The 21,493-nt window shown below is 40.6% G+C and overlaps 1 protein-coding gene across 12 annotated transcripts in view; it reads right to left on the minus strand.

Moving 5' to 3' along the window:
* MAPK10 (mitogen-activated protein kinase 10) overlaps nt 1–21,493 on the minus strand; it is a 260,373-nt gene that overhangs the window by 13,351 nt on the left and 225,529 nt on the right. For 10 of the 12 annotated variants that reach the window (XM_032800211.2, XM_032800209.2, XM_075066124.1 and 7 more), the window contains 2 exons: nt 18,193–18,317; nt 6,242–6,274 (listed from right to left, as the gene is read on the minus strand). In XM_032800211.2, coding sequence (XP_032656102.1) covers nt 6,242–6,274; nt 18,193–18,317 — 158 coding nt within the window. The remainder of the gene's footprint in view (nt 1–6,241; nt 6,275–18,192; nt 18,318–21,493) is intronic. The other 2 variants (XM_075066125.1, XM_032800213.2) reach the window with 1 other exon arrangement.

A 21,493-nucleotide genomic window follows, 5' to 3' on the forward strand; every position in this document is an offset into this window, starting at 1 on the left:
AAAGTCCTGGAAAGAACCCGGTTGCTTGTTCTCTCAGACCACCCCGCACCCATAGTAAGTACCTCTGCAGCTGAATAATATCCTGAAAGCCATGCCATACTGCCCTGCAATGATCTTATTCAAATAATCAACACTGGCAGGAATGACGTTGCAGCATCAGCCAAAATCTGCTTTCCTGATGCTGGAATGTTTAACCAGAACACAGTGTTTAAAGGCAAGGCTTCAGGAATTCTGCCAAAAGCAGAGAAGTATCAACTGGGAGGGGTCCAATAGACCTGCCTTACCTGTGGACTCCACATTTTGATTTATCTGAGGCATTCAGCTATGCTGAAAGGCAGCATGGTCTAATAGTTACAGCATAAGACTGGGAACCAGGAGCTTTTGAACTTTGCTCTTGGTTCCCTCGATGGGTTGGCGAAGTCATTTGACCTCTCTGCCTCATTTTACCCATCTGTAAAATGGAATGAATAGTACTCACCTCCCAGACCTGAGTGTTGCACTGGTTAATTACTGAATGCCATGAAGATGTAAAGTCTGATAAAAATGTGAAATGTTATCTGAGATTTTTCAAACCCAGTTAGCAGATTTTATCTGCAAACTAAGATGACTTTGGGAAAGTCACACTTTTCCCCCCTCTTCTCATTGTCTCTGTGTGCCCAAACCCACTTCCCCAGGAAGAGAGAGGTTCTCCATAAGGATTCTGCAAATTGGTACTGTATTCAGTTTCCAAGCAACACATTAAACTGTGAATTCATAATCTCCAGTCATTATACAGTCAAAAATTGTCAGAGTCTTGTATAACTCTCCCTCCCCAGGCAGAATAATTTGGCCCTGGGGAGGGAGAGTTAGCCAGCTGTGTAAGTACTACTGGCCTTTTCAACAGAGATTGCATCCCCGGCATCAGCTTCCATGGCTGCAGAGCCCAAGTGGATCATGGGCTCTGCACTGCTGGTTCTGTACAGCTGATGCATCTGGGCCCATGATGAATATGTGAATTCCCTACCATCTTCATTCCATACACCAGTGTAGATATTTAAGAATAATGGATTGTTTGGTTTGCTGACAATTCCCCCTCTTCCACCAAAAAAAATATTTAATGGTTTGGGCTCAACCTGAAAATGTATTTTTAAAATTTTTCAGCACAGAAAAATTAATTTCAGATTGAATAAATGTTTCATTATGATAGAAATCAAAAAGTTTTGCTTTGATTTCAACCATTTAAAATTTGATTTTTTTAAAAAAATTAAAGAAAATTTCAAAATAAAAAGTCATTTTGTTTCAAACATGTCAAAATGAAACACTTCAATTTGTCAGATTTTTTTAAGCTTGTGGGGTTCCCTCAAAAAACAAATTTGGCAAAACCAACACAAATTCACAAAATATCTCAGGGTCACCAAATCTGCATTATTATTATTATTATTTTGCCAAAAAATGTTTTGTCTGAAAAAATTTGTCCAGCTCTACCCCAATCATCTAGAAAAACAAAGAAAGCAATCATAAGAAATCCATGACAATTATCAATGTGATTAATCTAGTCTGGATTTGATTCACACATTCATCCAGCATTTTTGCCACATGTATCTTTCTAAAGAAACAAAGGTTGGATTTGGGATATTTAAAATGGCTGCTGCCACACGGTAGAAGCTATTTTAACTATTACCCAGCCAGCCCAACTAATCCCTCTTCCTCCACACTCTCATCTGGTAGTTTCACCTCAGAGAAGCTTTTTTAATTGCCAAGACCCTTTCTTGCCTCCCTTTCTGACCCCCAAACACCCTCTCACAACAAATCCTTCTTAACGCCCTGCCTGCCCCAAATGCTCCCCAGTTATGGAACTCTCCTGCCACCCTCCCTGACAACAGAGACAACTTCCCAGGGACCTTCTTTCTCTTCTCTTCCTGTCTGCTATGGCACTTTTCATCACTCTCCTCAGCCTCAAGGACTCTCTCCCCTTCAATATGTGAAATCCAGCCTCAGTATCAAAGAGGCCAGATACACAGGGTGCAATGACTCCAACACTATGGAACTGAGAGATTAATAACCATTGTACGCCATCAGATATAGGTTGTGCCGTCTAGCATCTGTAGTGCAGTATGGGGAGTGGGTAAAATAGATACTCTTTCATCCCCATGCACTCTCTAACACATGTTCAGTTGTCATTCACTGAGAAAGCAGAACTTTGCTGCAAACACCTAGGGAAGGATGAATCTGTTGGATGAATTAGCCAGGAACAGGAACAGCACCCCAGCTAAAGCCACAGTTCGCTGTGTCAGGGGCCCAGTGTCCCAACTTGGACAACTGTGGGGTTGGAATTGGTTCGGTCAATGGATCCATGAGCTGACTGGATTTCCCCCCAGTAAGCTGCCTAGGAGAGAGACCATGGGTGCAAGGGAGGTTCTTTTAATTCCTCCTTGCAGCCTACTCAATGTCATGCTTTTCTAAGTCATGTAGCAGTACTAGCCTTCTCGACTAGCTGAGGATCTATTACAAATTGGGTCCAATCCCAACCTGCTGATGACCCCATTGCCCCCCTTTATCAAAGTTCTTAGGATCTGCAATATAGAGCCCAGGATGAAAATGGCTTTCCTTGTTTACCAATACCTCCAGGAGTTTCCAGGTGCATCATGGGAAGGCAACCATTGTGTTCCTATCAGGCCTATCCAGTAACAATCACTTAATCACTGGGTTGATGATATCTGGTTAACTGAAGAGTGAAATTTTCTTAACAGGATTTTGAGATCATCATTCCAACAGAGGCTCTGCTTGCAGCAGAAGCGGCTAGCATGTCAAAGGAAAGTAAGGCAGAGCAACCACTATGGAGGTGCAGGAGCAGGTGAACGCAGTAGAAGGGACCAAAGTTCAAGTACAGGTGCTCCTCATGCACAGTGGCCCAATCCAAAGCCCACTGGAGGCAACGAAAGAGTAACTTCAATGAGTTTTGATTAAAGCTAGAAGTCAGAGAAACTCTTGTATCTTTGTTCTATCATAGACAAAGACCTGCTTCTCCAGGTCTCATTAGTCAGGGCAGGTAACGAGAGCTAGTTGCTTGGAGGCTGCTGAAGAGGTGACTGTGGCAGAGAGAGAATCATTAAGCAACTCACACAGCTTCTCTACAAGTGACAGCTGCATTTGCTGCAAGGCTGTGGGTGGGAGATGAGCTTTGCAACCGTAACTCTGTCCCCTCATGCATATGAATTATGATGCATGTTTTTATTCCTTTAATATTTCTCAAATAGTCTAAAACAGACAAACATACAGTTAACATCAGATAATGCTCCTAATTTAGATACATGTGAGTCATATTTTCTATTACTGGGTTTGTGCCAGAGGAACAGAGTCCATGGAAGTCTTTTCTACACAAAGAGCCATTGCCTAATCTGCCGCATGCCACACAGTGAATGATGCAACAGCAGTGCCTTTTTCAATGGACACTTGAAGCCTTCCCTAATTCAGTCTGCACTTTACTCCATGGTATATGAAGCAAGGCTTTTACGGGATTGCCAGGTCTACATGCAGGTACGCTGAAGCTATACTTCAGGAGAGTTGTCCGTGACCTGAGGTGAGGTCTGAAGTACCTAAACAGATTTGGTTGTGACCTGTGAGAAGGCCACAGTGCCTCAAGCAGGTGGCCAGGTTGGAGCCTAAGCCACAGGGTGAAGGGGGAACAGTGTCATGGCAGCTTTGGCTGTGACCTGCAATGGGGCTCTGCTGTCTCAGCAGGTCACTAGTGCAGATCAGATAAGAGCTTTTGACTATATGGAATTATGTTATTGTTAATAAAGCCATGACCTTTGTTTCCTACACAAACACATCTCTGTCCCTTATTACAAACTGGCCTTCAGCAGCTAATCACCCTGAAGCCGGTGCTAGATTCAGCCAAAGCCACTGAAATCCTTGCTGGAGACATCTCTTTCCTGCTGATCATGGCATTGTGAAGCTCACCACTCTACCTAGGAATGAGAATTCTAGCCTCGTCAGTGACAATGAGAATGCTATGAACCAGGGTCCTCCAGATCAGCACGCTTGACAGACTGTCGCTCAGCCAGCCTGCCAGCCCTAGAGCATGCATTCTGTAATGAGGGAGTGCGGAGAGCACGTGGGGAGAAGAGACAGACAAGGAAACCCTCGAGGTCTATGAATTCACACACAAGAGCTACAGAGGCTGTCTGCTTCATTAAGCAGCTGGCTCTGGGTTTTGGGTGGTGGTTGCAGGGGATACATTTGCCCAAGCTGTAGTCTGAATCACACCAGCAGAACTACTGTGTGTCTGTCAGACAGACAGGAGCAAAGCAGAGAAGAGAATTGGGAGAGAATATCCCATGATTACCTTCCTTTCTAAAGAGCTCTGGGGAACAGCTTGCAAAGAACACAGGCAGTGGTTAAAATAGATTGTAACAGGCAGGGAAGCTCTTCCCATGCCATCTAAGAAGGAGTGTTGCTTCCCCAGGTGAGGGAGAACAGAGGGGGCTCTCCCTCTGTTTTAAAGCATGCAATTAAGAAGTAAAAAGGAAGGGGTGTTCTCAAGCACATTATTTGTCCCACCTCCTCATACAATCAACATATCTTTGGCTAGTGTCTCTGCTGATCTACACCACCTCACGTCTCAAGCACGCAGCTTTAGTTAATGTAAGAGGCTACAAGAATGGCAGCAATAATTATTTTACAGATCAACACACTCTGGGAATTGAAGTATTTTGGAGGGATCAGGCACAGCCTAATCTAACCCAAAATCAAATGCCTATTTAGCTAACAAGGTAGTCAAGGATAAGTGACTAAACTCCAGAGTTCACGCTACTAGGGTTACAGATACTCCAGCCGGTTCACCTGTTCCAATGCTGTATTAGCAGTTACATTACTAACCTCTATTTTCAGAATTTTAGAACTCTGCAATAAAATTTGGCTCTTGGCAGAAACTTGGCAGGCAGGGATAGCTAATATTCAGCATGAGGATAAGATATTAAGCTTGTGATTCCTATTAGTGTTAGTGGGAATCACATGAATGAATCCCTGATCATTATGCAGAACATTTACTCTACAATCTGCATAGTGTCTGCAGCATATGGGTGAATACAGTGGGGCTACATAGGGGTGAAGGGCTCTGCCCATGGGAGATCCATTTGCAGGATCTAGCCCTAAGAATGAAAACTACAGGCCAGATTGTAGAGTGGCCACATGTAGAGTAACACATTTACTCCAAAAACGGCCTCCTTCATTTTGGTGGGACTGCAAGTGGGAGATTTGCAGAAGGCATGCGGGGAGTTAAGACACCCAGCTAAGCCAATGCTTAGCATGATGATCAGGGATTTGTTCATGTGATTTGCAATAATGCTAATGGGAATCATGTAGCTTAATAATAAATAATAATAATTAATAATAATGATAATCACTCTGAATATTAGTTACCTCGGGCTGCCAAGTTTACGCTGAGCTAACTTTTATTGCTGAGTTCTAAAAATCGAGGTTAATAATGTTAGTGTTGACACAACACTGCAACAGATAGAGCAGCTGTAGTATCTGGGACCCTAGGAGAGTGTGAACCTTTGTGCCTGAGCGTGAACCTTTGTGCCTTTCATAATCCGTCCCTAAGGTACTATTCAGTGTCAGTAAGGGCTTATTTAGACATAATATTTATAGCAATTTAACTATATTGGTTTAGAAACCAATCCAGTTAAATTAAGGCAACTCTTCAGTGTGTGCAGTTATATATATATAAAAGTGCTTATAAATAAGCCACACTGATATAAGTACCTTTATGCCAGCATCCCTGTGTCCACATTAGGGGGTTACACCACTTCTAAACAGATATAGTTAAATTGGTACAAACACTGAGTGCACACTAGCCCTAAAGGTGGCTATCCTAAATAAAGCTGGATGCTGCCATTTTCTCCCCCAAATGGGTTGATTTTTAAGATGTAAAAGGGGCAAGGACAACGAAGAACGGAATCTATTTTGGGTTGTGCAGGTTTTTGGTTTTGTTGATGCACCTGTTTACAACAAATAGTAGTTTGGTTTGGTTGGTTGACTTTTAGTCTTTAGTTTTACATTTTATTAAAAATTATGCATTTTAAAATAGTTTAACTGTATATTCAATTTTCCTTGCATTTAAAACAATTTCTACAAAAGAGAATAAAAAACCTAGCCATTTATCTTCTCACATCATTTAAGCAACTTTTTTTTCTATACATGATGTACCTAATGTGATGAGATACACAAACAGGAGACAACTGTATCCAATAAATACCTTTTTAAAGTCTGGTGAGCAGAAAACACTCCACTATGGAAAAAAAATGAAAGGAAAGTTAATAAACACCAAGTTTAAGCAGGTACCCAGATGCTAGTGAACTCTCCCTTCCCTACCACATCCAACTGAGTGTTGTCATAGTTACAGCTGGTAATGGGACAGGAAAAAGAATGAGACTGACAGCCCTTTCCTCCTACATACCCAAATTCTGCCCTCACTGGGATGATGCCGGTGACTCTGTAGAGTTAATACCAGCACAGTAAAGATCTTGGGATTGACTGGAACAAGGCCTGGCACTCCAGTTGTTCACAGGATCAGACAATCTGGTTTGGAAACTATGGGACGCTATGCTGGGCAACTATAAAGCTATCATTATGTGAATACTGGAGGCCGGGAAGGCTCAAAAAGTTAATGGTGTGAGGTTAAACAATCTGTGAATGGTTTGGCTTCTCATAAAGGGGTGCAAAATAAAAATGCCTTTTCATTTTGCAACAGTTTGAGTTGTGATTATTATTATTTTTGAAGTCTTAAAATGTACCACTAGTGAAAGGTGCTAGAGGGAGACCCCTGGAGAACTGAATTCCCTTATTGAGCCATAGAACAAATGTGCAGGGGCAATGGCAATGCATGTTTCCTGACGCTACCTAGCCAACGTTCCTGGATCGGGCTGAACCCTCCCTGTAGGTGACAGGGCAGAGGAGTACAATATCCCTCAGAAATCTACCAGCAATTTGTTTGGCTAAAATGGCTTTTTGTAATTATTATAAAAGGGAGAGAAGAGAAGGAGGGAAAACAGGAACATTTCTATGGCAGAATGTAACTCAGATGCTGATGAACAGGTGACCTCACTCTCACCTCCCCCGTTAAAAAAACAACTTCTAAAGCCAAGGATACATAAAATCTCACTAGACATCAGGCAGACCAAACCAAAAGCTGCATTACAGCACACCAGCAGAAGTGTTTTGAAAGTGAAAGCTAGTGTGCAGTCACTCAGATGGCAAATGAAACCAGCAGCTCTGAAGAACACAGAAATATACCTTCTTCAGGAAGAACTGAAACACACCAGGTTAAAACACACACAGGCAGACAGCATCTGATAAAAACTAAGGGACACACAAAAAACGGAATACCAGATTTGGGGCTTTATCATGGAGAATATAAGTACAGGATGAAGAACCTATAGTATACAAAAGATATCTGTACAGATGAAAACAATGTTTTGAGTGAAGTGTTTGCCAAAGACAGAATGAGCCAGTGGAGAAGTAATATGCAACTAGGGAGATATCATGATATGGTACAATAAACAGAATACCCTAGATGTGGATGAAATAGAGGCAAGAATAATATTTTCACCTGGTAGAAAAAAATATAGCAGTCTGAGAAAGAATACAAGAAACATATGCTGTTTATTTCATGATGGTTATAGTACAAATGTTGAAGACAAATTAACTACCGTAAACATTAAAGTAATATAATGATATATGCTTAAAATTAGAAGTGAAACTGACACACTTATTCCACTGAACACATGGGAAAGATGATCTTGGGGCAGAGAAATGGAAGTTAAATGATTTGGATTCTAATTCTGGGTCTGCAATGGATTTCCTGTAACCTTGGGAACTCGCTTTACATCTTTGAGCTTTGGTTTTCCCAATCATAAAATGGTGCAATGCTACCTACCTCAGAGGGATGCCATGAGACTTTTTTATGCCTATCAATGCTTTTTGGAGAAATGGATTATATCTGTGCAGAGTATTATTGGCAGACCTTACACCCTTATCCCAACTTCAGTGGGAGTTTAGGGTGCACAAAGAGGACAGAACTGTTTACCTGGGCAGTGAAACTCCCATTTCAATACCAAATAATCGATTGAATCAGATGAAATCTTACAGTGGTTCTGGTCCAGATTTTGGCCAACACTCAGGCTCCTCATGAAGCATGACACATTAAAGACTGAGTAGTCAAATTAAAGTTCAGCTCATGTCTGCCTTGACAAGAGCAACAAAGAGTCCTATGGCACCTTATAGACTAACAGATATATTGGAGCATAAGCTTTCATGGGTGAATACCCACTTTGTCAACATACATCTGATGAAGTGGGTATTCACCCACGAAAGCTTATGCTCCAATATATCTGTTAGTCTATAAGGTGCCACAGGACTCTTTGTTGCTTTTTACAGATCCAGACTAACACGGCTACCCTTCCGATACTTGTCATCACAAGGTGATCTTAGTTCCTATACTAATATAGGATAGTAGGATATGTCCACCAATGGCTATTAGCCAGGATCGGCAGGGATGCAAAGCCATGCTCCGAAGTGTCCCTAGCTTCTGTTTGCCAGAAGCTGGGAATGGGCAATGGATGGATCACTTGATTCCCTGTTCTGTTCATTCCCTCTGGGTCACCTGGCATTGGCCAGTCTCAGAAAACAGGACACTGGGCTAGTATCTATTTATCTATACTGCCACATACTGAAGGCAGGGGGAAAACAGCAAACACACTAAGTGTTTGACTGGCAGGAATTCTCCACATTGTGAATATTACAGGAAAAATGCTCCCACCATTTACCTAGAGGACAGAAAAAAAGTTCAAACTTGAGACTGTCAATGGGGATTTAGGTATTCAGTTAAAAAGTTGAAATATTACCAATGTCAGCATAAATGCATGTTACCTTTATGTTAATGAGATTGGAAAGAGCTATGTTATTTTGATCCTATCACTGGAACACAGACAAAACTTGATTCAGTCTAAAGGAATCTGGATTTTGAATGTGTGCATGTTAAACCAATTTCTAAACCACTAGGGATTAGGGTGATACCTTCATGGGGGGAGGGCAGATTACCCTCACAACTGCCTACTGTGAGGGTGTCTTGCCCCTTCCTCTGGAGCTTTCAGTGCTGGACACTGTAAAAGACAGAATGTTGGACTAGATGGAGCATGGGTCTAATCTAGTATGGTAATTCCTAAATTCCTGTGTTCGACACACATTCACATGCACATGTGCATGCACACACAGATTATCTGTGGGAGGGGAAAATGCTTATTTTAATCAAAGATTGGTTGTGAATATAAATGACGAATAAAGGATAGGGCGATTCAAATCAGTTTCAGAATAGCTTGGAACACTTCGCATTGGCTGATTCTGTGACGCTACCCACAGAAGTACTGTAACCATTTTGATGGAGTCAGAATCATGATCCAAAAGTGTGAATAAGTTAGAACTAAGAGTCTATCTGGAATGACTTTAGAAACCAATATCCAGGCCACCCATACAGACATTCCACAAAATCTATGGCTCAGGAACTGTATTAAACCTGTTCCTAAACATTAGCAAAACAATTTTGCTACAGAGCTATTGGGAGTTGAGAACTCTGGTTGGCATTTTTGGTTGGCTTTCTGCACAGAGTTCCATGGGAAAGCCAAACTGCTGTGTGACCTTCATGTAAGTGAAGAGCACTTCTTGCAAGTAATAATATATATTTCTCTCTAGTAGCAAGGGGTCATGGCTTGACTTCAAGGAAGACCACAAGAGGCTAAGCATATTAAACCTGGCAGAAGGAGAAGGTAGTTGCATTTATCGCATCTCCCAGTCCCATTATAGTCTTTGCCATTAGGATGAGACATCAGAATTGTATTGGCCCCCATATAGTGTGTAAAAGACCATAAACTTTTAATAGACTTAAAAAAAAGAGATGGTAGCAGGCTCAGTATTCTACATATTTGACTAGATATTGCCTACTTCTTCCTTATACATTCATAATGCTGTATATCTGGGAGAGATGCACAGGGTCATTATCTCTAGGTTGAATGTTGACAAAATCCTTTGCTTTCACTCCAAACATGAAGTTGTCTGACCATGAATAAGCAATTTCAGGGCATTTCCTTCAATTTTCTCCAGGAGAGGCCCCCCACTGGGGCATGTCACACTGGATTATAGCTGTCACAGTGGGTTATGTCAAGTGACATACAGCACTTTGAAAACAACTCTTCTCCTGATCAGGCAGACTAGTAGAGTTACCTCAATCCTCACTTTAAACAAAGAAAGCTTATCAAGAGCTACAAAACAGAAATCAATTCACCAACGTGAGCTAACACGACACATGCCAAGATCATAAGTGCCAGTAGGGAAATTTAAAAACTCCACCATCGATCCACTTGAGAAGTTCTGGAAAGAGAACATTTTCCAAGAATTTTGATTGGCTTCAAGTTCTGCCTATTTTCTGTTATTTTTGGGAGGGGGGGATGTCTGAGGGAGGAAGAGAGGGAGCTGTGAAGAGCTCTGAAGAGCAGTGCTGTTGCAGTTCTTCACTCTTCCCTAGGTATGGCACTGGAGTGCAGACAGTGGATTGACAAAAGGAGAGAGATTAGCTCCTGACGAGAAAGGGTTTGCTCATGGTAATAAAATGAATACCGAAAGATGCTGGTATTCTGCAAAGTATTCCTATTTCAGGCTGTGCAGGTTCAATAATGAATTTTAAAACATTATTATAGTCTTGCCATTTTTTAAACAGTTGCTGAACACTTCTGAAGTCAGAGATTCAGGCTTTCCCTAAGACAGATATGGACCAGATCCTGCTACTCTTGTGCTGAGAAGTACCTCACTCCACAAGCAATCCTGCAGTGAATATGGGTAGCAGAATCAGGCCCTCAGTGAATCTCTCTACAGTATTCTCAATCTTCCACAATAATGACTCAGTGAAAGCGATTCTTATATCTCGTATAACCTATCACTCACTTTATACTCTGTTGCCAGGTTCCCTCTGGCCCACACATTTCCTGCCTAGCCTGAGAGAGCACTAGATTATACCATTCAGGCACAAGCCCACAATGGAGGACGGGTCAAGCAGCAAAGTCTTACAAGAAAGTCCAGGAAGGATTGTGCCTCATTATGACACAGAAATCCCTCCCAGAACTAACCATCCCCAAGTGGGAGTGTGACCTTTGCACCATTCCTGAGGATATGGCAGAATGCTTTCCCCTTCACAACTAGCCATCATTCACTTTCTTTGCATCAGATAGCCCGCATCCAAGGGGGAGGTAAAAAAGAGCAGTTGCTGCACTACCGAAAACATCAGATACACAAACGCATGGAACAGTTATTTGGGATCACTTTCTCCTCATATACCACACAAGAACACACCATAATTTGGCCTAACCCAAATTACTGGCTGGCTTTGAGCCCAGCAGGTCTAACTATTTAACTCTGCTATCTAGGATGATGGACAACTGTTCCACGAAAACACACACACATACACACACGGGTACAAGTATAGCAATGCTAACAATTGACTCTGCACATCTTTAGTCCTTTCCTGGGCATCTCCATTAACAGTGGTCCTATTGCTAATTTGTCTCTCTGTGCCCAACAGCTACTGCACTTTCTTTAATTTTGCTTGTCTCCATTTCACATCTTTGTCAATCAATAGTTGAGTGGTGGAGAAGAAAAGGAGAATGGGCCATTTGTATTGTTCACCTGAGGTTAGCAGCTCACAATGCGCCAAAGCCAGAATTCCTTATTCAGGAATAGATTGTGGGGTCCTGAGTGGGACCACAAGATGCTGTGGGAGAGGATGATGGAAGGACCCTCCTCCAACCTGGCACCCCAGAAAAGGGGCCAGTTGCAGTTTCCATCAGGGCCAGTTGACCATATTACTACACTAGTAATAATCTAACAGGGAGAGGATTACCCTGAGTAACACACACCTCCTAAGATCCCCTTTGGGTCTCCCTCCATGCCTTTGTCCCACTCTAGTGAGTGGTTCACTGAAAAGAATAAAAGAGTCTACTAACTAAAGCCACCAATTAATGGAGAAAAATGGATGTCCAGCAAGCGTTAGTGCCAGGCAAGGAGGAAGAAGGGAGGATGCATAGTAATAGGCACAGATATTACTTGGTATGGCTATTATGGGAGAAAACTGAATGAAAAGTGTGCTAGACAGCTAATAAATCTGATTTACAGCTTTGTCAGGAAGGAACCCAGTATTATTTAAAATCTGGGAGCCCTATACATAGTCAAATATAATGTTCTTTCCTGTGTAAAAGAAGACAGGAAAAGATTTAAAGTGCCCTAATATGTTTTAAGCTTCCTTATAGCACTCTTGATCCTCTGCCTGATAAATAAATTCTGACATCTTATTGTTCACCTTGAATACGGTATTATTTAATCCGATTAGGGGTATCTGAATCTGGCCCTCTGACTATAAACATGCCGGCCTTCTCTGCAGGCACAGAAGGCCAGACTTTTTCCAGGCTTTTTTCTTAAATTCTTGTTCATAAAGATTTAGTCTCCTAGGAAACAAAGGCCTAACCATGCGAGAGATCTGAATTTTGAAAGAGGCAACAAATCGCACAGACTGAATTATGATGATCAAATGCTCTAAGAACAGTTGTACAAAAAATCTACAGACCCCAATACTTGTAAAATGCATTCATCAAACAATTGCAAATGCTAAGCAAAACTCATAGCACCTCTGATTATTTCATGGACAATTCACAAACAGGGAAAAAAAGGCAAATCCATTAAATTGCTCTCAATGAACAGTTCCGTTCGTTCTAGTGATATTCAACAGGCAAATTCCCTACTGTGGCTCTACTTCAACATAAACTCATAATGGACTAAGTACAATCACAGAATTATTGCTTCAGGAATATCCCAAACCCTTAATTTCTTTAAAAGTCAAATCATTAAAAAAAAAATCAATGCTAAATCTAAACACAAAGACAGCAGAATAGAATGAAAAAATGAGAGTGTTTTGGAATAGTTTTGAAAGGTAAATGGCAGTGCAGCAGAATTTTGAAACAGCAAAAATCTATGAATTAGTATATTAGATAATTAAAGGAGCAAAGAGTTAGAATAGTCAAATTTCCAGATCATTACAGTACCTCAGGGATTACATCTCAAGGATATTCAGTATAAGAGTTTGACAAATCCTGCAAAATACATATTCCTTTGAAGAAAACTGTGACTTCACTTCTCTATATTTCCAGCCTCTTTAAATCACTTTCCAGAAGCATTTATGGAAGTGAATTTCTGTTTGCAAACCTTTTTACAGAAAGAGAAAACATCATGCCTACCAATGCAAACAATCTCTTTTGCAGGACTGGGAATCTTTTAGTCAAGGAACAGAAACAATACCATATGATCACACAACAAAAACAGGGACTTAAGTATAACACACTCTCAAATAGTTCACAAGCAGTCCTCAGGCTGATATACGTTTGCATAAGTTATTTGTCAAATAATTCCAACAATGAACACAAATTCTAAACCTGCTCATGAATAATTCACAAAGAAACATGGAGTCTAAATTGCTTGAATAAATTGTTCTAGACAGTAATATGTTTCCTTTACATTCTTTCCTTGATACAAACAGACTCTCAGCACAGTTAAGACACACAGTCACAAAAATCAAGACCTTGGTGAAGCTTGTTCCTTAACTGCAAAAGGGGAAAATATAAATCCATTCAGTGAAATGTGAATGATAGGCATACATTGACACAGAACATTTCAAATAAGGCATACAAGCTTTACACACTGTGCCAATGGTAGAGAAGGGCTAAAACATAGCTTCTGTATCTGGATTTCAACACACATATTTCTACTGTTTGGATCTAAGTTTTTGTTACTGTTCATTCCAGACACAGGGTTCAGCTGCAAAATTTAGATACAGAAGGGGATTTGGATTCCAGGCTCACCCTCCAAAGTTCAGGAGGTTTAGAGCCAGAGTTTTGTTTTGGACTCATTGCTGTTGAAAAAGAATCCTTACTGAAATGCATCAGTTGTTTGACACACACCCAGTTGTTCCATAGCACACAGTAACACTAACACTATAGTTTAGGAAGAAAGTGAAGACTGCTTTGTTCAATTAAAATTGGAGGGGGGATTTTAGGTACACAGACTGGAATTATCAACTTGCAATTTGTTCAGGGCACTGGAATCTAGATCTCTAGTCTTGCAAAAACTAGCCAAGGAAGTTTAATGGCCAGAAGCAGTCAGCACCACTTCTGCAGCTTTGGTTCAGTGTAGACTGACTCAGGGGCAAGATTGTCTAATGAATCACCATGGTACTTCCTAGCAAATGTGTATTTTCTTTGGAGGTTTCCCATACTAGTATTAGCTAAACTCAAGACCAGTGGGCTTACAAGATCTAACAAGAGTACAATGAAAGATAACAATTTCCATAGTCACTTCATCATGTATATTTAAATGCGATATTGAAAAATGTTTAGTCATTCACATCCCAAACCTCCAACACAACTATAATATAGGGAAATCAAGTCAGAGGGGGACACAGCATAAAATGTCACTGCTTTAACTCTGGTACATTATCTTGTATCACAATGGTGAAAAATTACAAGAGGCAGCTTTACAAAAAGAAATACAGTTAGCACAAGAGACACCCTTCAGGGAGGCCATAGAACATGTCAAAGTAGAAACTAACTCACACAAAATAATAATTTATAGCACACTCTCTCTGCGCTATGTTAAAACGGCAGAAGATTCTCCAACAAGATAGTTAAGATATTCCAAGAGATTCGCATGATCAACATCCAAGGCTTGGCAATGACCGTCAAAGATTCTGCCATAGCTTCAACCAAGAGGAAATAAGTCATTGCAGACTTTTAAGCAGGAAAAACAATTTTATTGCCAAAGTTATCATGTGCTGGAATCTTCCTTGTACATGAACCAAAAGCCATTCTGACACCAGCTTTTTAGCCAAGAGCAGAAAGTTAGAAATTAGATTGATGTTCAGGCAAAAGCGAAACTTTTTTTCATTGAAGCAACATTAATATCTTAGAAGCAATGCCAAATTACTGGAACAGATGGAAATTTAAGATTTAATAAACCGTCAATAATAAAATCAAGAGCCATTGGTTTAATTTTCCCACTGGAAATGAGATCTGTAAATTAAGGTGCCCTAGAAGTAGTCAGGCTCTTTCTATAATTAGACACACATGACTTGCACAAAATACAATAAATATTCGTTTGGTCCTTTCTCCCGTTTATGCTAACATGTAATAATCTTTCCTTTTATAGCTGCTATGAACTGAATGGGGTCTCTGATAGAAAAATGGCATCAATTCAGCTCACTAATGATTCACTGCCAAGGTGTTGAGACATAATTCAATAGTGTGCTGCATATGTTGGAAGAACAAGACATAGCATGTCTTAAAGAAGAAATATTTGTGGCAGGACAGATGGAGATAACAGCTGAGGAAATTGATTTTCAGCAGGTTTGTTCACTACAAGTCAGTTGGGCAAAGAACTAGATGTGTGAACAGAAAAGAGACATTCTGAAAAGATGCAGTTCAGACACAGTCAACAAATTAGAACAAATAACTGGGCCAAAAAACCAATTGCTTTAAATTTCAACAATCACTAGCCAATGCATTGCTCCATCTCCAAGCGATCTCACTGCCAGATGAATTGCTCCAAAGACACAACACTATGCTCACTTCAGTTCAGATTTTTCCAGATGTACTCACACTGAACAGCACCTTATTCCACTGAAATCAATGGGGGGATTTCTGGAACATAGAATTACTCAGCACAAGTCAGGGTGGCAGAATCTGCCCTTTCAATAATAATAGTGTGGACCTGATCCTCCATTTCCTTGCACCTTACATAAACATGCATACATTTGCCGAGTGCAAAATGGGCCTGAAATTCTTCCACCAGTGGAAGAGAGCAGAGAAATTTATCTGGTAGAATTTCATACACATTTTGTTTGCAGTGTTATTGTAGCCATGTTGGCCCCAGGATATGAGAAAGACAAGGTGAGTGAGGTAATATCTTTTACTGACCAACTTCTGTTGGTGAAAGAGACAAGCTTTTAAGCACCACAGAGCTCTTCTTCCAATTTGCACAGGTATAACTGGTGACACAAAGTGAAGGCGGTAGAGACTCAGGTGCCCACAGATACATACTATAACAATACAGTACAACAACTTTAAACGTGAGACAGACACCCTGTGCTGTAAACTGCATGGGGCTTCCATTCAAAAAAAACTTGCTTACTTTAATTAATAATTTTGGACATGAGAAGGAAAAAGTCTGATCCATTGCTCGCTAAATTCACAGGAATCTCTTCTTTTTCTTCAGTAGGCACTGTATCAAACTCTTAATGGTTGCCAAGTGGTTGTCACTGTGTCCTTGTTGGACATGATGAAAATTAACCAGAAAAGCTTGTTCCATCCATTATTGTTCTGACTTTGCATACTGGATTTCAAGGCACTTTCCTCTCTCCCCTGTCCTAGGCTCAGCTCTACAGAGGATGTAAGAAGATAAACCTGTGGTGAGGACAAGTAGTGTGAAAATGTCTCTGATGGCTACTGGCATTTCTACCAGTACATCAGGAAATCCACCATGAGCAAGATTAGATGACAAAGTGGTAAGAAGATCTGGCAGTCACTGCCATTTTGTCACATTAATGATCCCACCAGAGCTGCTCCTGGTGGATCATCCCTGGAGTCAGCAATGATGGGAGATTGTTCAGAAAGAAGGGTAGAATTGTCACAGTGAGGTGTAAGGGAGGCATACAAGAATGAAACAGAATAAAGTGAGCAGGGTTTAGCACAAAACATAGGCTAAGGTGAAGTTCAGGAGAAACAGGAAAAGATGTGGCAACTTGGAAGCTTGTGAAAAGGACCTCTATCTCTTCTACAGTTAGAGGATGCAGTACACGGTCAATGAGTGACTTTGAATTGCACAAGGTTGGAGAGACAGGAATGTCCAGACTGAAAGAATGGCGTGAATGAGCAAGGAGAGAATAGATATGAAGACAGAGAAAAAGAGAGTGCAAGCAAGTCCATGCGAGTTCCAAAAAGCATTAAAGCCATTCTGAATTAAATTCAGAAATGGAAATTTAATTCAATGAAAATGACTAAGGAAGGGAATGATACCTAGAATAGGCATCTGGAATTGAAATATGAGCATGTTTGTAAAATAAATTTGGCAGCATGTCAAATATTTTAATTTTCATATTAAAATACACACTTTTAAAAAGTAAGCAAAAAAGCCAATAGAAATGAAAGGATATATTCAACTGATTTGTTTTGGGTATAAGTAATAGATGGTGCAAAAGCAAATGTAACTGAAATATAGAATGTGTGTGTGTATATATATACAAAGTACACTAAATTTCAGCATGTACAGTATGTTGTTTCATTTGAAACACTTCTGTAATAATGCCTTTAGACTTGGCTTTGCAAGGTGCTGAGTTCTTCAGTGGGACTGGCAGCAGGAATGGTGCATGTGAGACATTGCAATAAATGGAAGAAGACTCAAAGGTCAAGAAGTGGGGAAACCAGCATTAACAAAGAGTGGATAAAAATTCTCCATTCTCCAGAACTAGTTTACTGTTGTGTCCCTTTCCGCCAAACTGTTAAAAAGAAGAATGAGAACAAGGACGGGAAGGAGGTATTCCTTAGGGGAAAGAAACAAGATAAAGGTATGGGGGCTGTGGGAAGTGGTGGCCAGCACATACCTCGGCCCATGCCACTTCCCGCAGACCCCATTGGCCTGGAATGGTGAACTGCAGCCAGTGGGAGCTGCAGGTAAACAAACCGTCCTGGCCCACCAGAGGATTTCCCTGATTAGCCGCATGTCAAAGGTTGCCAATCCCTGCACTAGGTAATAGTGAACTCTGGTCCCAAATCAGGAAAGCACTTAAGTACTCGTTTAACTTAAAACATTCTTCAAATCCCACTGACTTCAATGGGACCTAAGCAAGGGTTTAAGAGCTTTCCTGAGTTGGGAGCTTAGTTCTGCTTCCTGTTTAGTTCTGCCCCTCTCCACCATATGGTATATATTTAGTAGTAAGGTATAATGTAAACTTGAGAAATCTTGCTTGTTTTTCTCAGGGCACGATTGGTAGGGCTGAAAGAAATATTGTGGCTGCATTTTACAGTATTGAGGTGAAAGCAACTTAAATGTCCATGCCTCACTTACCGCCTCCACTTCCGCAGGGTCATACCACACATTAATGTATGGATGCTGCAAGGCTTCATCCACTGATATCCGCTTGGCTGGGTCAATCACCAACATCTTTGACAAAAGGTCCCTGGCTTGGCTGGCTAGAGCAGTGAAACCAGAGAAACACAGGGTCAGTACAAAATTACTATATACAGGGATTGGTTAAGTGTTGTAAAAAGTAAGTAGGGCAATTTGTTCCCTCCAATTATTCTTTATATGAAATTCTGCCACTCCTCAATACAGCAAGAGATCCAAATATACACAGAGGATGAATAAAGAGCAAGCACAAGTCTTGCACATTACGTAAGTCTCATGTATGCCCTCAAAATGGGTCCAAAAATGCTGATTCGTCTAAACAATTTTTTTGTGGGACAGGGTTGGTTTTGATCAAATTTCAACTCAGAATAATTTTGGAGAAAAAGCTTTGAAATTGTTAAAATATTTTGTTTCTCCATTGACACAGAGCATTCTGGTTTTCCAGTTCAAAAGGACTTTTCATTTCAAAATTTAAGCTAATTATATTTTTAAAATATTTTAAAATAAAGTGGGTTGAAATTGACCCAAATTGATTTAATTTCCAGATTTCTGGTTTGAGACTGATTTTTCATCCTGATAAGGGACAGCAAACTTCTTCAAGTCCTCAAAACTTTTTGCTGGACCACTCTAGTTCCAGCGCTATCCCCTTTTATCTGCCCTGTGGTGGCAGCATGAAGAAGGGTGTTATGGGAGTTCCTATACCAGCTATACATCACCAGTGGTTTCCACTTGCATTAAGGCTTTCCTCCTGGGACCAGATTCACTAAATCTATAGCCAGAAACTGCCAGCTGTCCAGTGCAAATCAGCCATATTGATGACCCTGAGGATCTGGTGTGTGGACCATTATTTGGGTTTGCAAGATCCCCTGCATTTGGGTTTTGTATTTTTGAAAACCAAACCCAAGAAGAGGAGTAGCTCTGGAATCCATTTATTCAAACAACAACAAAGTTCTGGGAGTTTGGATAAAAAGTTTTAGTTTTCTCCCATATCTCTTGAGGAGAGTAATATTGAAATTCAACCCCTACCAACAAGTATCTTTTCAAGTGAAGAAACATTTTATGTTACAGAAAGTAGACTCTCCCAGTATAGCAATATATGGCATCCTTATTGCTTGGACATTCATCACCATAGAGTGGCTAGATAACATTGTTGATAAAGTATCAGAGGGGTAGCTGTGTTAGTCTGGATCTGTAAAAAGCAACAAAGAGTCCTGTGGCACCTTAAAGACTAACAGATGTATTGGAGCATGAGCTTTCATGAGTGAATACCCACTTCGTCAGACACATGTAATGGAAATTTCCAGAGGCGGATAATGCAGGCAGAATCCAGTCTGGAGATAATGATGGGGTTAGTTAATCAGGGAGGTTGGGCCACTTTCCTAGCGTTGAGGTTGTGAACAACCAAGGGAGGAAGACTGCTTTTGCAGTTTGGCCAGGCGATTCACATCTTTGTTTAATCCTGAGCTGATGGTGTAAATTGGCAAATGAACTGAAGTCATCAGTTTCTCTTTGAATCTGGTCTGAAGCTTTTTTTGCATGTACGAATGGTACCTTTAAAGTGCATTGTTGTGGCCAGGGAGATTGAAGTGTTCTTCTACAGGTTTTTGTATATTGCCATTCCTAATATCTGACTTGTGTCCATTTATCCTTTTACGTAGGGACTGTCCAGTTTGGCCGATGTACATAGCAGAGAGGCATTGCTGGCATATGATGGCGTATATAACATTGGTGGATGTGCAGGTGAATGAACCAGTGATGTTGTAGCTGATCTGGTTAGGTCCTGTGAGGGTGTCACTGGTGTAGATATGTGGGCAGAGTTGGCATCGAGGTTTGTTGCATGGATTGGTTCTGGAGTAAGAGTTGTTATGGTGCAGTGTGTGGTTGCTGGTGATAATATGCTTAAGGTTGGTGGATTGTCTGTGGGCGAGGACTGACCTGCCTCCCAAGGTCTGTGAAAGTGAGGGATCTGTCCAAATCCTGACTGTCTTATTCGCCCAACTAGTGCTGAAACCAGTGGGTCATATCCTCAGCGGATGTAAATAAGCATAGCCCCGTTTACACTTGTGTTTGACTTCTATGGAGCTATGCCAATTTATACTGATAGAGCATATGACCCAGTGCGCTTAGTCTTATTTGTCAAGAAAGTTAGAATGTGTCTACTATGGTGTTGTGTAACAGTTGAATATGGCAAGATTTCAGCAAAAGCTCACAATCTGTGAATTCTCTCCCCCGATAACTAGCTGTATTTTTCCTATTTATAGCATAGGACCTGAATGGAGGCAGTTGTAGCAGTTGCTATGTGATTTACTATTCAGAATGCCTGGGAACAAATTAGTTAGTAGTGGTAGTGGCAAATGGAATCTGATATTTAGCCAAGAGAGCAAAGTAACACTCTATTCATTCTGACAGGAGTTTGATTAATCATCAGATGGAAGTTCATGCTGATGTCTGGCTGGGCAAGTATCCAACAACCAAACAACCCCTAGTACCATATGAAGTACAAGCCAAAAGGTCTTGTACAAGGTCTATATGAAGTACAAGCCAAAACCTCTAATCTGGACCAGAGCCCATAGCATTCTGGATTCATAGCAAATATGCTGCCAATCAACCCACAAACTGATTTTTGTTCTTATCCTAGCATTTTTTTCCACTGTGAATAAATTCACAGCCATCTTTTTTTAAGTTAACCAGATCACTTACTGCTAATAGTACTGCACATGTAATATTAAAAATGCTTTCTTGTTTGAAATCATTTACTATTATCTTACTTTTTATACCATTTGAAGTGGACCTCTGATAAAAAAAAAGAAAACAAAAATAGATCAGTAACTACAAAACCACATTCCCTTCACTAAATGTATCTTATGTACCCCAGCACACACACTATAAAGGTGACATCAAAGTGACTAGATAACATTATTTATTGTACTTTTTAGAAAGGTACGAGGATTCGGGTTGTAAAAGTAGAGTCTTTTCAAGACAGAGGAACCAAACAAGAAATAATCTTAAAAACAGACATTCACTTCTTGCTTAAATAAAAGTGTGCTTCCTTTATCCAGGAGATAATTAGTTAACACAGTTTGATCATTATTCCCTGTGCATTAGCCCTAAATCCAATGAATGACCACTATTCATTTTCATTGTAGGAGTACAGAAAAGAATTCAATGCATCCAAAAGCATTTGCTCAGACCTTTCACTTTGCTCCCAGATCTCAGACAACAGCCTTGCTATGAAACAGTT

The sequence above is a fragment of the Chelonoidis abingdonii genome, chromosome 5 (genome assembly GCF_003597395.2).
Source record: "Chelonoidis abingdonii isolate Lonesome George chromosome 5, CheloAbing_2.0, whole genome shotgun sequence".
Taxonomy (NCBI): domain Eukaryota; kingdom Metazoa; phylum Chordata; order Testudines; family Testudinidae; genus Chelonoidis; species Chelonoidis abingdonii.